We start from the raw sequence: 14,458 nt of genomic DNA, 5'->3' as shown, positions 1-14,458 counted from the left end.
AACCACCGAAACCACCTATAAACAGGAAGCAGAAAAAATTAAAGCATCAAGTACATCTGAAGACATTTATGCACCTAGTATTGCGTGGTTTGAAATCACAGATAGATTTCTACGTGATGTAATGAAGATCAGAAATAAATACACTAATCTGGTAGGTTATTTTAATAATAATCGTTTATGCTGTATAATTCTTTATATTGTAACTAATTGCACACCTTCCAATAAATACAGTTCCGCCATCTTTGTATGTATAATTTGACATCCAAGTCATTTTGTCGTGGAAACCAACTTGGTCCAAGTCTACGTGTCCAAGCACACTTAGTCCAAATTGGTATCCAAGTGTACTTAGATCGTGTCAACCCGGCTTTAGTTAGTTGGTAGAAACCCCCTTATTGTATTTACATTATTAATGTTTTTTCATTGGAGTTTAAATTATTTAAAAATTGTCATTAGAAACATTAGGTCAACCAAAAATGTTTACTGATAAAAAACAAATGACTGAATAATGCACCCAATTTTTTGTTAATATAGGGAAAAGTGTAGTCAATAAAATAAAATTTCCAATTTCCAAACTAAAGTATAGATAATTGAGTTCAATGTTTTTAACACCTGTTTATAAAAATAAAATTGTTCAGCTTTATATTTCAGTCAAAATAGCTGCTCGCCTGGTTATAATGGAATATATACTCATAAAAGAAATTCATTAATCCAAATCAATCTTATATTTAAATCAGAAACTGTCCCTGGACGAAATTTTCCAATTAGTGTGATTACAAATTTTCGAAAAACGCCTAAAAGAACGACTCTCTAAATTCTTGCCTGTTAATAACATTTTATCTAAAAACTAGTTCGGATTCCGCACTGGTATTATTATTTCCAACGCTATACTCCTGTTCACAAGAACCATAATATACCTTGATAAAGGTAAAAATATTCATGATTTAGAACATCCTAGCAACATTCAATGATCTAGCAAAGTCTTTTGACATAGGGCCTCACAACAACATATTTTACATTCGAAACATTTATGTCAGAGGGGTTGTTTTAAAAGTTATCTAGCAAGTCGAAAACAGATGACCAAAATTATTGATATATATACTGACCCCTCAGAGATGCTGATGGAAATACCATGAGATATTGTTCTTGGATCCTTACTTTTTTTGTTAATCTACATACATTCTTTAAGAGATATCTTACTTGATGGTGTTTCTTATGCTGATGATACTGTCGTAATTTTTGTGGGTGAAACTTGGGAAGAGCTTTGTGAAAAAACATCTTTAGGTTTAAAATAATTCAAAAATGTGCTAGACTTTTTCAAACTGACATAAAATGTTAACAAAATCAACTACATTTTACTAAATATTTAGGAGTAAGCATCAATTAGAACCTCAAATGGAAACAACATGTGTATTACAGTAAGAGTTTTAACAATTCTCGGATATAGGTAGATATAGAAAAAAGAGAACAAAATTGAAAACTCCAAGTCTCAGTCTCAAAATGTCTTTTTAATTAATCAGGTGACATGTTTCGCTAATAAAGCATCATCAGACCTTATAGCTAGATGACCTGCTAAGTACTAAGTACTCAGTACATGTCACCTGATTAATTAGAAAGACATTTTAAGACTGAGACTTGGAGTTTTAAATTTTTTTCTCTAGTTACGTAGGTCTCTTTGAGATAATGGACGAGTTCTTTCAAATAGGTAGGTATACTGTCAGCAGGCATTCAAGTCTCAAAAACTTAACGGTTCCAGCCCAATATATTTTTGAAAGCCTCCGTTATACAAAGAAAAATAGTAAAACATCTACAGCTCATCATGACATCCATACCTATGAGACTAGATACAGACAAAACATTGTTCCTATCTACTGGAGTATCAATAAAGTGTTTTAACACACTACCAGAAGCAATTAGAGATATGGACGAAAAGGGGTTTGAAAAAACCATAAAGAACATTTTGATAAAAAATGCTTTTTGTGGCATAGACGAATTCCTAAATCACAATTTTGCCCGATGATCAAGACGAATCTTGATCAAGATACATTTTTTAAGTGCTTTTTTTTCTATAATTGTGGTTTTGTATGTCTTGTTTTTTAACCATGTGACTTCTGTAATAATTTTAATCTGTAAATTGTATTTGTCCTTTTAACCTATTATTTTAAAATGTATATCCTTCTCTAGTTTAATTTTTTTGCCTAGGTTTTCCTTGAACATTTTGACGTATGTGATACACTTGTTGTAAATAAAATGAATAAACTATTCTAACAAGTCACATTAGAAAATTAATTCAGAAACTTTATATGAATATGAAAATTCCTTAAAACTTTTAATACAATCCGTAGTTACATCCTTAAAATCATTTCTAGAAAGGGCAACATATTTCCAACATGACTACTTGCAGTGAGGGAATACTGGCAATTGAATCTTTATACTGTGATCCTTCTTTTAAATTAGAAAAACCTGAAATTTAGGTGTACATGTTAGTCATTCTTACTCTACCAGGTTTAATGTTGAAGGAAACTTACAGATTTCCTATAATAATACCAACCTAAGCCTTAGGTAATTTCACTACCGTAATGTAAAAATAAACAATATTTTGCCACTAACACTAAAGATTGACAGAAAAGCTTTTAATAAGAAATATATCCCTTTTATAGCTCATATAAACTCCTGGACAAAATTATCGCACCACTGATTATTTTGTCAAGAAAATGTAAATAAAAATAAATATCAGTTAAAACAGATATATATCTGTTCTCATACAAAAAGCAGAACTGGACAAGAACTATGTTTATGCTCTATTTTGGTATTCAAGGTCAAATTTATCTGAACATTTAAATTACTTATTTTGCATTTTTCGTTACATATGTACCTAAGGCGAACAGTTTCAGTAGTACTTCGTACGTTTTAAGGTGATAATTTAAAACAACTGTTGTGAAACATAAACCGTCCTTTTTATTGAGTATGGAGAGAGCGGCACGTCATCTAACTGAAAATGAAGCGGTCCAAGCAGTAACTTTATTTGGAGAAGGTCGAAGTTACCGTTATGTGGCTGGCATTTTAGGCGTGCATCACACAACAGTTATACGAGCTGTGCAGCGGTTTCGGGAGACTGGAACCCACACAAGAAGACCAGGACAAGGACGACATAGAGTTACTTCTCAAAGAGATGACAATTTCTTGCGCCTCAAGGTTCTAAGAAACAGAACATCTACCAGCCGTAGCTTAAATGATTTGATTAGGGAAGTACGCCATGTCAATATTTCAGATCGTACAGTTAGAAGACGCCTCCATGAAGCGAGTCTAAATAACAGAAGACCCGCAACTGGACCACTCCTCACCAGACAACACCGTGTTATTCGTTTAAGATTTGCAAGACAATACTCGGGATGGAATATAAATGACTGGAGGCGCGTTTTGTTTACAGACGAGACGAGAATTGCATTGCGATCACCAGACGGCCGTTCTAGAGTCTGGAGAAGAGAGGGTGAACGATTTGCCCAAGCATGCATATCTCCAAGGGAGCCATTTGGTGGAGGAAGTTTTATGTTCTGGGGAGGCATCGCCTACGATGCCTGTACGGAGTTAGTGCCCACACCTAGACCAGCTCTTAATGCACGTAGGTATGTGTTGGAGGTCCTTGAAGAACATGTAGTTCCATTTGCGCCATTCATAGGAGCGGATTTCTTACTTATGCATGATAATGCTCGCTCTCACGTGGCTGTAGATGTTATTGAATACATTAATGATGTGGGAATTACCACTTTAGACTGGCCGCCCCGTAGCCCCGACTTGAATCCTATAGAACATGCCTGGGACATGTTAAAACGGCGCATTCGGCAAAGAAATCCTCCTCCCCGAACATTAGCTGAATTGGAACATGCTGCTCGTGAGGAGTGGGAAAACATTCCGCAGGAAAGTTTTCAAAATTTGATACGAGGAATGCCGCGAAGACTTCAAGCGGTCATTGCAGCTAGAGGTGGCAATACACGATATTGAGAATTCATTATTGTTTTTCTTGGGTCTATTTTTTTATTTTTGTATCAAAATTGAAGTTAGTGAAAATCGATGTTTTTTCCTTGTATTGAATTTAGTTACTTAAATCTCGTTTTGTTAAATAGAATATAATTTTTTTTGGTAATAAATAATGCATAGTTAAGAATGTTTATTTATTAATTTTTTATTATCTTTCTTAAAAAAAAATCTCTGAAAATCAAGTGGTGCGATAATTTTGTCCAGGAGTGTATTTGAAAAGGTTTCAACATTATTCTGACCAATTTTCCTTGCTTCCAAGTAATAAGACGTTTTTTTAAATGTCAATTATTAAGCTAACTAAGTTTCTATAATAATTTTATTTTGGTAATATGAGTTCCAGTTAAATGTTAAAAACAAACAAGAAAGTGGAAAAAAAAATTTCCTTGCATAATTTTCCAAAAAACTCACCTTTAAAACACGCGAAGTGGTCCAAAGAAGCTTCTCATAGTTGTAAGACCGCATAATCCTAACGAGTTCAATAGGCCCCTGAGACGCCAAAATGATCAACTTGCTCTCCTGGTTGCCATAAGCCAAAATCTGCAAGCAATCGGTCACGATCGCCAAAAATTTCGTGTTATTTCTTTGTAACAGCGCAACCATCTTCTGTAAACCCCCTGCTAACCGGACAGCCATCTTAGATCCATCCTGATGCAACAATAAATTATGTAAAGTGGTTATGGCGTAGAACAGGACACTCTCAACAGGAGAACTGAGAAGTTTCACCAAAGCGGGAATACCACCGCTTTTGAAAATGGCCAGTAAACCTTGTCGGTGGTGTGACAATTTGTGTAAAGTGCCCACTGCTCCCTTGGTGGTCTCCAAATCGTTGGAATTCGAAATGGCCCTGACCAAAGCCGCGACCATTTGTGGACTATTCATGATGGCGTGTCTAGAAGCCTCTTTTTTCGATAGCTGATGTACCATCATGGCTGCCTGGGATACGACCACTTGATCCTCATCGTTGAGGAGTTTTATCAATTCGGGAATTGCTCTGGTGGCTAATTCTGCGTCGTCTTGATAATTGATGAGGTTTACCACGGCGTGTTTAAGCATTTGGCTCGGTTCAGCCAACCTTTGAACGGCTGTCTGATTCCCGGGGTCAAATTGGGTAGAAGGGATTTCAATTCCTGTTAGAAACCAAAAAAAATGACTTTTTTCTGGTTAAAAAGGTGCTATACAATATATAGAGCAAAGAAACTTGTAAACCTTCAGGTGTATTCAAAAAATAAGTAATTCGGACGTCAAAGCGTTTTTGCCACATAATATGAAGACTTAAAATATAAATCATCTTGGAAACTTTTAAGAATTACAAAAATGTAAAAGAAAAATTAGTCTATAAAACGAATTTATTTAATTATTTTCGTGAAAAGCAATGAACAATCTAAAGAAACCCTTACAACAAACATCAAGCCAATTTGGGCACTAGAAGTAGAGTTATGACATCAGTTAAATCAACCAGTCTTATTTATTTTAGTCTATTTAAGTCTATTAGACATGATTTTGAAAAAATAGGAATAAAAAAAAATATATAAATAAATATTTTTCAATGAAAGCTCAAGAATATTTCAAAGAAAGTGTTAAAACTAAAATCAAACTGATCTGAGCACTAGAAGTGGAGTTATGACATGAGTTTAATAAGCTTAAAGGATTCTTGACAGCTGCAGAGGGATGAATCATTTTACTTTGATATGGAAAAAATGACCTAAAATGAAATACTAAAAAATGTGAAGTTATGTCATACTGATTGTTTGGTCAAACACAAGAAGAGATTCAGGAGATATTTTTAGTCATGATCTTAAAATTAATCCTCATATTAAAAATATCTGCAATAGGGGATTTAAACTTTTTGGTTTTGTAAATCATTCCTTAAATATTTTTCCATTAAAGAATGTTTATTGCTCAATTATAAGCTCCATATTAGGATACTCGTCTCCTATCTGGTCTTCAAAAAATAATGTTGAAAAAACTAGAAAAATGGTGTTTCAGACCCATAGGCTATGAAAATCTGTTGAAGATTTAAATTATGAAGAATCATTGTTATTACCTCTTCTTAAATGATAGTCTGCAGAAGAAATATTGATATATCTTTTATTCATTTAGATTCATGTTCCTGTAAGAAGCACAAAAAAAGCTGGCCCTTTACATGTTTCATATCAGCACAAATTATGGATTTTTTAGCCCTTTATCTAGAATATGCAGAGGTGCTAATCAACTACCAATAAAAACAGATTTTTTAAATATATTTTATACAAAAGTAAATTGCAAGAAATTTAAAAAGGTTGCTATTATATATTGCTAAGTTTAATTTCAAGTGGTTAGGAATTTATAAATATTTAATGAATATTTGAGGCACATAGGATCAAAACCTGCTAAATCCAATTTTAGTCAAAAATATGTTATATACATGATTATATTCGTCATAAAAATATCTATTCACATGAACAGAAATTCAGTAACAAAATCCATCTAATCCACTATAAAATATAGTTTAAAAACTCGGTCATCAGATACTCAGCTAGGTGGTCATGTGGTCAAAATAGTATTCTATTGATATTATTATTTTGAATTGCTGTCAGAAACGTCTCGTTTGCGGTTGACATCAGTATGTTTTCAAAGTTTAGTTAAGTATAATAAAAGTAATGTGCGATAATACGAAAGAAATCGTCATAGTAAATCAAAATAAGGCTAGAAAGAGGCAGCGAGCTCCAGAAAATTGGAAAAGGATGTGGAAAAGACCAGAAGGTAATGAGTTTTATTTACATTTTTAAAGTTAAGAAAAACTAAGGATGGTGTATTCTTCTTTTAGATATTCTGCTGTAACTCTACCAAAATACCCAAAATTTAAACATTGTACTAAAAGTTACAGATGCAGTACTTTGACAATGTTAGATATTAAAAAGTTTCATAATGCTTTTTACAAGAACCAAACTAAGGTGGGTCAAGACAACTTTATCATAAAGTTCTCTCAGATAGAGGTACCACGTCGCCGTCAAAATAACAAGGGAACATCCGGTTGACAATTTGCGTGCAAGTATTTCATCCCAAAGAATGTAATAATAATTTGTTACCAGTTTGCCGTGAAAGTTTTTTAGGTGTACTTTGCCTTCGCCCAGATAGAGTAAAAGGTGTTTTGCATCGACATTTCACAAGTCGTAATATGGCAAAAGAAAGGCGAGGTGGAAATAGAAAAGAAAGATTATTTCAGCCTAGAAGACATGCAATAATTAGCTTTATAAAAAAATTTAAGGCTATTGAGTCTCACTACTGCCGCAGCAAAACAGCATGCAGAGTCTAAATATTCGGCGTTTGTGGAAATTATACAAAAGCGAGGCTTCTCTAGAGCTTCAGGTAAAAGAAAGTTATATCCGATCAATTTTTAATACCCATTTTAACATAGGGTTTGGATCTCCACATACTGATGTATGTTCAAAATGTTTGGAGCTTGGAGAAAAGCTAAAAGAGGAAAAAGATGCGAGTGAGAAAAACAAGATAATAATTGAACTTCGAATTCACAAACTGAGAGCAAAAGCTTTTTTTGCAAAATTGAGAGAAAAAAAAGAAGGGTTGCTAATAATAAGTTTTGATTGTCAAAAGAATTTAACTCTGCCCTAAATCCCAGATCAGAGTGTATACTACAGCAGACAACTGTATATGTATAACTTCACAACAGTCACAGGAGACTCTCATTCTTCACTTACTCCAGAAAATGTTCGAATTTTTGCATGGACTGAGGATAAACATCGCAAAGGAGAAAATGAAATTGCATCTGCTGTTTTTTATATTTTAAACCATAGTAATTTTGATGGTATGTTCGTCTTGTCGCTGATGGATGCGGAGGACAAAATACGAACAGCATCATGTTGGCAATGTGTTTTAATTGATTGAGTACTGCACCTATAAAAGAACTAGAGCTTGTCTTTCCTGTTATTGGACACTCGTATATTCCTCCGGACCGGGTATTTGGTGATATTGAGAAATGCATTAGAAATATTGAACAGATAGTAGAACCTATAAAATACCTGGATATATTTAGACAACATGGAACAGTTGTTAAAATGGGTAAAGATGTGCCAGTTATGGACTGGAAATCTGCTTCACAGGAAGTTTTAAATCCCTCATCTAAATGGCATTTTAAATTCAATATGTCCAAAAAGTTCATATTAAAAAGAGGGAGGAATAATACTGTGACCATAAGGGGAGAACAAAGTTATATGTCTGACCTTAATCAGAGCAAATCTGTCTGTAAAAAAGAAAAATCTCTAGATTCCTTAAGTCCCTTGCCAATAGAAACTGGAGTACCACCAAAAATTAATAAACTACAGGATGTGTCATCGCTATTAATTAAACATTATGGAGCCCAGTGCAAAGATTTTGGTAGTCTAGAATATTATAAGCTAGTGTTAGAAAAATATCTAGGAGGGACTTATCCGCAAGAAAATTATGAAATCGATGTGGATGACCAAAACGATATCTGTGAACAAGTAGAGATAGTTCCGGATTTAGTAGTTTAGATTTTTTACTTGAAGTGTGTCTTTTTGTGATCTGAAGATACTTTAAAAACATATCTTTAAGTAGCCCTATATTTCTTTTTGTTATATCTGTTACATTTTCTTTGGTTTAATTTTCTATTATAACTTTGTTTCGTGACAAACTACACTAAGTCCATTTTATTTACGATCAAAATCCACCAAATCCAATAGTTGGTTTCAAAATCCACTAAATCCATTTTTTATTTCCATTTTCTGAATTTTGGGGTAAAATTCAGGATATTTTCTTTTACTTAAATAGAGTCTAATAGTATCAAAGAATCTATAAACAAAACTTTAACCCTAAAGTTGATTTTAAAGTTAGTCAAATAGTTTTTGGATTTTTCTTAAAATTTAAGTAAAGTGGATTTAGCGGGTTTTGATCTTATATGCCTCATTTATATTCTTTTATTGTAGTGCTGGTTGGTCCATCAACAAACACTGTCTTTTTGTTAGCCATGATTTTCAAATATGGGAATAAAAGTGTTCCTAATTCATAGTTTTTCATATTTTTTTTTATTAAAGAACAAGAATATTCCAAAGAGAAGCCAATCTAACATCTAGAAATAGAGTTATGACATGAATGACATAAACCAATCTTCCTGTCGAAGATAAATTGTAAAAATGAGAATAAAAGATTCAAATGCATGAATGAACATGATTATTTCAATGAAAGCTCAAGGACTTTCTACAGAAGCTCTTAAAACAAAAATCAAGCTGATCTGGTGGAATTGTAATTCAAGTTACCTGAAACTATCTTTCTGCTTGAACATGTTGATCAAAAATGTAAATAAAAAAGCTCATATTATTTTTTAATGAAGGCTTAGGAACATTCCACAGAAACTTTTAAAACAAAAATCAAGCTGATCTAAGCACCATCCTCTCCTTAAAAAATTTTTGGATAAAACAGCTCTTAATGCATGGTGTTTAAATTACTCTTGATAAAATACACTATACATACCTTCATCAAGTGTCTCAGGAAACATTGCAGCCCTTACTCTGTGAGAACGGGTTTGGTTCAGCTGATTATTCATGTCATCCACCTGATCTTGGGTAAATCCAGGATATCCACCCTAAATCAACAAATTATGTCTGTTAAATCTTGTTTGGTACATACAAAATAATATTACTTGATCCAAATCAAACAAGTCCATGTCTTCTTCCTCTTTTCCAGTGAGAGATGGCACTTGAGTTTGGGCTCCTGAGTGGACCCCAGAGTCCCCCATGTAGTTGTTTTGCTGCCAAGACATGACTGTCTGTTCTTTACTGTTTGACATAGGCATGTCTCCTGCACCTTGGTAGGGCACTTAAAAAATCATAATTAGTTTTTATTAAGTTTGTTAAGATGTTTGATATTGCCAATGTAGGTAAATAACTATGGCAGAAGAAAGAATGTTTAAGAACAATTTAGCACCCAAAACACTCAAGCTTAGGGCAACAGATGTGCCACCCAAGCATTCTTTTCTTGCTCCCTTAGTTAAAGCCATTTTTTGCTTTGCTGAGAAGAATTTGTCATCTTTTAAAGTAAAGTCCTTCTTCCTTTACATAAAACTTGGGTGTAAATAATCATTCGCACTAAAACTTAATGTTAAAATGATTTAGATGTTTTTACACAAAAAAGCTTATTGCATACCTTAAAACAGTTAAATGTTTGTTATAATATTCTAAAAATGGCCCACTGATTAGTGGTATGAAATAAATTGACTATATTATTATGAAATCAACTTACTTGCCCTGCTTTGGTAGCTCATGATGGTTTGAAAGGTGCGGGATTAGTCACACCTAAAACACAGTGAATAAAAATTCCCAGAATGTGAATAATAGCAGGTACAAATTTAAAAGATAAACCAGGTAGCCTCATAAAAATTGTATCCAATCACACCATTCATTTTTTAAATTTCAGTTTATCAATGAACGATATTTAAACGTTTTTAATGAATAATTCAGTAATTGGACTAATTTTAATTAAAATGTGCACTGGAAAGTTTTTAATAGAACATTGCATTCCAGTCACAAAGAGATAACAACCTCCATTTTGAGATCATACAGATCAATGTTATGATTCAATTACTGTCAGAGATTCGTCACTGGGAGGCTTGAAAACTACGAAATCGTGCCAAAATAACATGCGATAATCGTTTATTAAATTACCTTCGATATATAAAACAATTTTTCACGGTTTTGAGCGAATAAATAGGCGAAAAACAGGAAAATACCGCACCCGTTCTCGTTTACTTCACTTTTATTTTTGTTTTGAGTTTGCGCTTAATGTAGTGACAGTTCGCGTAAACGTCATGCGCACTTGACAGTTTCCGCGGCCTGTGACTCTCGGCGTCATATTGCCGTCCTTTGTTAGTCAAAGGAAAATTGTAGTGCCCTTTCTTTCTTATTTTCTTTGATGTTCGGTTTTACATAATATAAGAGAGTAAGTAGGCAATCCAACATGCACGTGAGTTATAAGATGAAGTTTTTTATAGTACGAAGAATGCTTTGACAGAATAAATCATTTCCGGTTCCGGTTTTTCATTTCCGCTTCCGGCTGTCAAAGTTTTGTCATTTCAAGTTCTTTCGTAATATTTATTAAGTAAACAGCCAGTTTTTATACAGGGTGTTACAGAATAAGATGCCGATCCTTAAGGGTATTAATGCAAAGGGCGTCGCCAGAGAGGGACAGGGGGGCAGCTGCCCCCCCCCCCCCCCTGTAGCTAACGCTAGAGGTCTAGCGTTAACCTCTAGACCTCTAGCGTTAACCTCTAGAGGCCTAGAGGTTAACGCTAAACCAGTCATCCGGCTAATTGAAACATTACTTTTGAAAACGTATATTTCGTAACTTATCACTTATTAATTTCTAATTTCACTTAATAATTAGGCTATTAGGTAACTTCAATCTAAGATAAGGCTTTACTATACCTATACATATTTACATTTCGGTGGCTCGAAGCGCTCGCAAGTGAAAAGCGAATTGAAACGATTACGCTCACTTTGAGCCAAGAACCTACGGATACTACGGAAAACGTATGACTTTGCCAAAGACGCCCAGTATCTGAAAAGAAAATTCAATCATTCCTGGTTGGAAATGTACTCAAAATGGTTAGCATACTCCCACCAACAAAAAGGAGCCTTCTGTAAATTCTGTACACTATTTCCACCCAATCTGAGCTCCGTTAGAGGTGTTTTAGGTTCGTTCATTATAAGGCCGTTTTGTAAGTTCAAAGATGTTCATGAATACTGCAGAAAACACGCAGATACTCACTTTCATAAGACGGCATTGGAAGCAGCTAAATCTTTTCTTGATAATGTGCCAATAGATGTGCAAATTAACAAATACTCTCAGGAAAGTCTTGAAAAAAACCAGGAAAATTATAATATCGATTATTTCCTGTATTGCGTTTTGCGGATCCCACGACCTAGCATTAAGGGGGGCAAGCTATGGTGATGGAATTCTGGAAGGGCTGTATAAGATGCGAATTGACGCAAGAGACACTATTTAAAAAAAACCATCTTGAGCATGGAAAGAAAAATGCAAGTTATCGATCGGTTGACATCCAGAATGAGATTATCAGTATTTGTATTATTAAGGCCGATTGCATCAAAAATGTGAAGATATCGCAAGCATATAGCATTTTAGCAGACGAAACAGCGGATATCTCTGGAAAGGAACAGCTCTCGGTTGGTATAAGATATTTTGATGAGGAAACCAGCAACATTGAAGAAGTATTCCTCGGATTTGCTGAGCTTACAGCCTTGGACGCTAAATCGATTGCGACGGCAATAAACGAATTCCTGACGAAAGAGGATCTCGATCCAGATAAGTGCGTTGGTTTGGGATTCGATGGTTGTTCCACGATGTCTGGAAAAGAAGGTGGCGTTCAGGCTATTTTGCGTAAAAAATACAAGAAAGCACTATTTTTTCATTGCTCGTCACATAAACTCAACCTGGTAATCAATGATCTGAATGCTCTGCCGGAGATTCGATACAGTTGGGGCCATCAAAGATATAATTAAATTTTTTCGTGAATCGGTTCTAAGAAGAAAATTAATACCCAATATTCCCAAGCTGTGCGAAACAAGGTGGAGCGAGAAATACAAGAGCATCAGAGTTTTTAAAGAGAACTTTTGTGATATAATGGAGGCACTAGAAACCCTGTCTCGAGATGGCAATATTGCGACAAGCATATTTTTTTTCAAAACACGATATTATTTTTAGCCTTGGATTGATAGCCAAATATTCCGCTCTTTTAGAGCCAACAGTAAACGTGCTCCAATCAGTCTCCTTGGATGCAGTTCAGGCATCACAGCATATTGGTCGTATTTTAAAACTGATCAAAAACCACCGTGAGAATCCCGAAAAAATAACAGAAGAAATTTTCAAAGATGCTTCTGTTATTGCGGAAAAAATTGGATTGGATATGAAATCAATACCGCGTACTGCTGAAAGACAACAACACCGTAGTAGCAACCACCCATCAAAAAGTCCCTCAGAATTTTGGCGCAGGTCCATAACAATTCCTTATTTGGACTCAATTATAAATTCCCTAGAAATAAGGTTTTCTGAAGAAAATAGACCATCATTTACTTTGTCAAAACTACATCCTGCGCAAATAAAAAACATTTCTTTGGAAGAACTTGAAGAGGCTTGCGAGGAATTTAAAAATTTTTACGGTGTTACAAATATCCAAAATCAGATAGAGTTTTGGAAAAAAATATGGGAGGAAAAACCAGAATCGGTCAAAATGAGTGTTGTGGACATCCTCAAGGAAACTGATGATTTCTTTCCTGAAATTAAGAAGGCTTTACAGATCCTTGTTGCATTACTTTGTACGACTTGTTCAGTTGAAAGGTCATTTAGTAGCCTTAGGAGAATCAAAACCTGGTTGAGGAGCACTATGTCTGAAACTCGACTCAATAGCCTCGCTATGATGAGTGTACACAGGCAACACATTTTTAAAAACTTGGACGATTTTGTTAACAAAGTGACTAACGAATTCGCAAAGAACCCTAGAAGATTATGTTTCAATTGATTTCCATGTAAATATTTTGTTCGGTTTTTTTTTTTTATTAAAATTTTTGTTTTTTGCCTTTAGTTCTTTCATGCTGCCCCTCCCTAGCTTACCGGCTGGTGACGCCCTTCTTAATGCTTAGGTGATTTTAAGAAGAAAAGTTCAAATAAAGCGATTCCCCTTAACTTTTAAGCCACAGGGGGTTAAAAATCGGTTTTTCATCATAATTTTATTAACTTCCTAGATATGTTTATGAAATTTAGCACACACCCTCTCAGTATCATCAGACATTTTTGTAGATTTTTGTTGATGTAGGAGATTTTTTTAAAAGTTTAACTAGTAACCGTACGAGAACGTAGACTAGTATTTTAAAATATTATATATGCCACTGCTTTTCCTTATGATAAAAACTATTTTTATAAACCCCATTCATATTGGGGCAAATTTGATTTCTTGACTTTTTTTCGTCCGCTATGCGATTACCGCGGAAAAAAATAAAAACAGTCACTTTATAAGGTACTAGTCACTAGCACTTTATAAGGTAAAAAAAAATTATTTATTTTATAAACATATGTACATTATTTTACCATTATAGTATAACAACTCTAATTATAGAAGTCTAGCGGTACTTTAATATTAGCTAGTTGAAAGAAAATTCATATAAGGTCTCCCAAATTTGGTTCTAAGGTTGACAACTTTGAACACTCTGTAGCTCAAAAGTTAAGGAGTTTGAACATAGCTTTATTTGAACTTTTCTTCTTAAAATCATCTGAGGAGGTAACATCCTTAAGGATCAGCATCTTATTCTGTTACACCCTGTATAAGAACCATTGATATTAAAATTTTTGTTGTTCATCTATTCGGGCGTGAAAATGAAACTTTTTCCAATTACAGGGT

The 14,458-nt window shown here is 34.1% G+C and overlaps 1 protein-coding gene across 3 annotated transcripts in view; it reads right to left on the bottom strand.

The window, feature by feature from the left end:
* The window catches only part of LOC126741911 (armadillo segment polarity protein), a 31,549-nt gene extending 20,715 nt beyond the window's left edge, over nt 1-10,834 (bottom strand). The window contains exons 1-5 of one of the 3 annotated variants that reach the window (XM_050448382.1): nt 10,713-10,834; nt 10,291-10,343; nt 9,692-9,867; nt 9,523-9,634; nt 4,444-5,162 (exon numbers count right to left, since the gene is read on the bottom strand). In XM_050448382.1, coding sequence (XP_050304339.1) covers nt 4,444-5,162; nt 9,523-9,634; nt 9,692-9,867; nt 10,291-10,312 — 1,029 coding nt within the window. In that variant the 5' untranslated portion in view covers nt 10,313-10,343; nt 10,713-10,834. The remainder of the gene's footprint in view (nt 1-4,443; nt 5,163-9,522; nt 9,635-9,691; nt 9,868-10,290; nt 10,344-10,712) is intronic. The other 2 variants (XM_050448381.1, XM_050448380.1) reach the window with 2 other exon arrangements.
* Between the last annotated feature and the right edge of the window lie 3,624 nt (nt 10,835-14,458).

Source organism: Anthonomus grandis, chromosome 11 (genome assembly GCF_022605725.1).
Source record: "Anthonomus grandis grandis chromosome 11, icAntGran1.3, whole genome shotgun sequence".
Lineage (NCBI taxonomy): Eukaryota > Metazoa > Arthropoda > Insecta > Coleoptera > Curculionidae > Anthonomus > Anthonomus grandis.
This window is presented reverse-complemented; position numbering and strand designations above follow the sequence as displayed.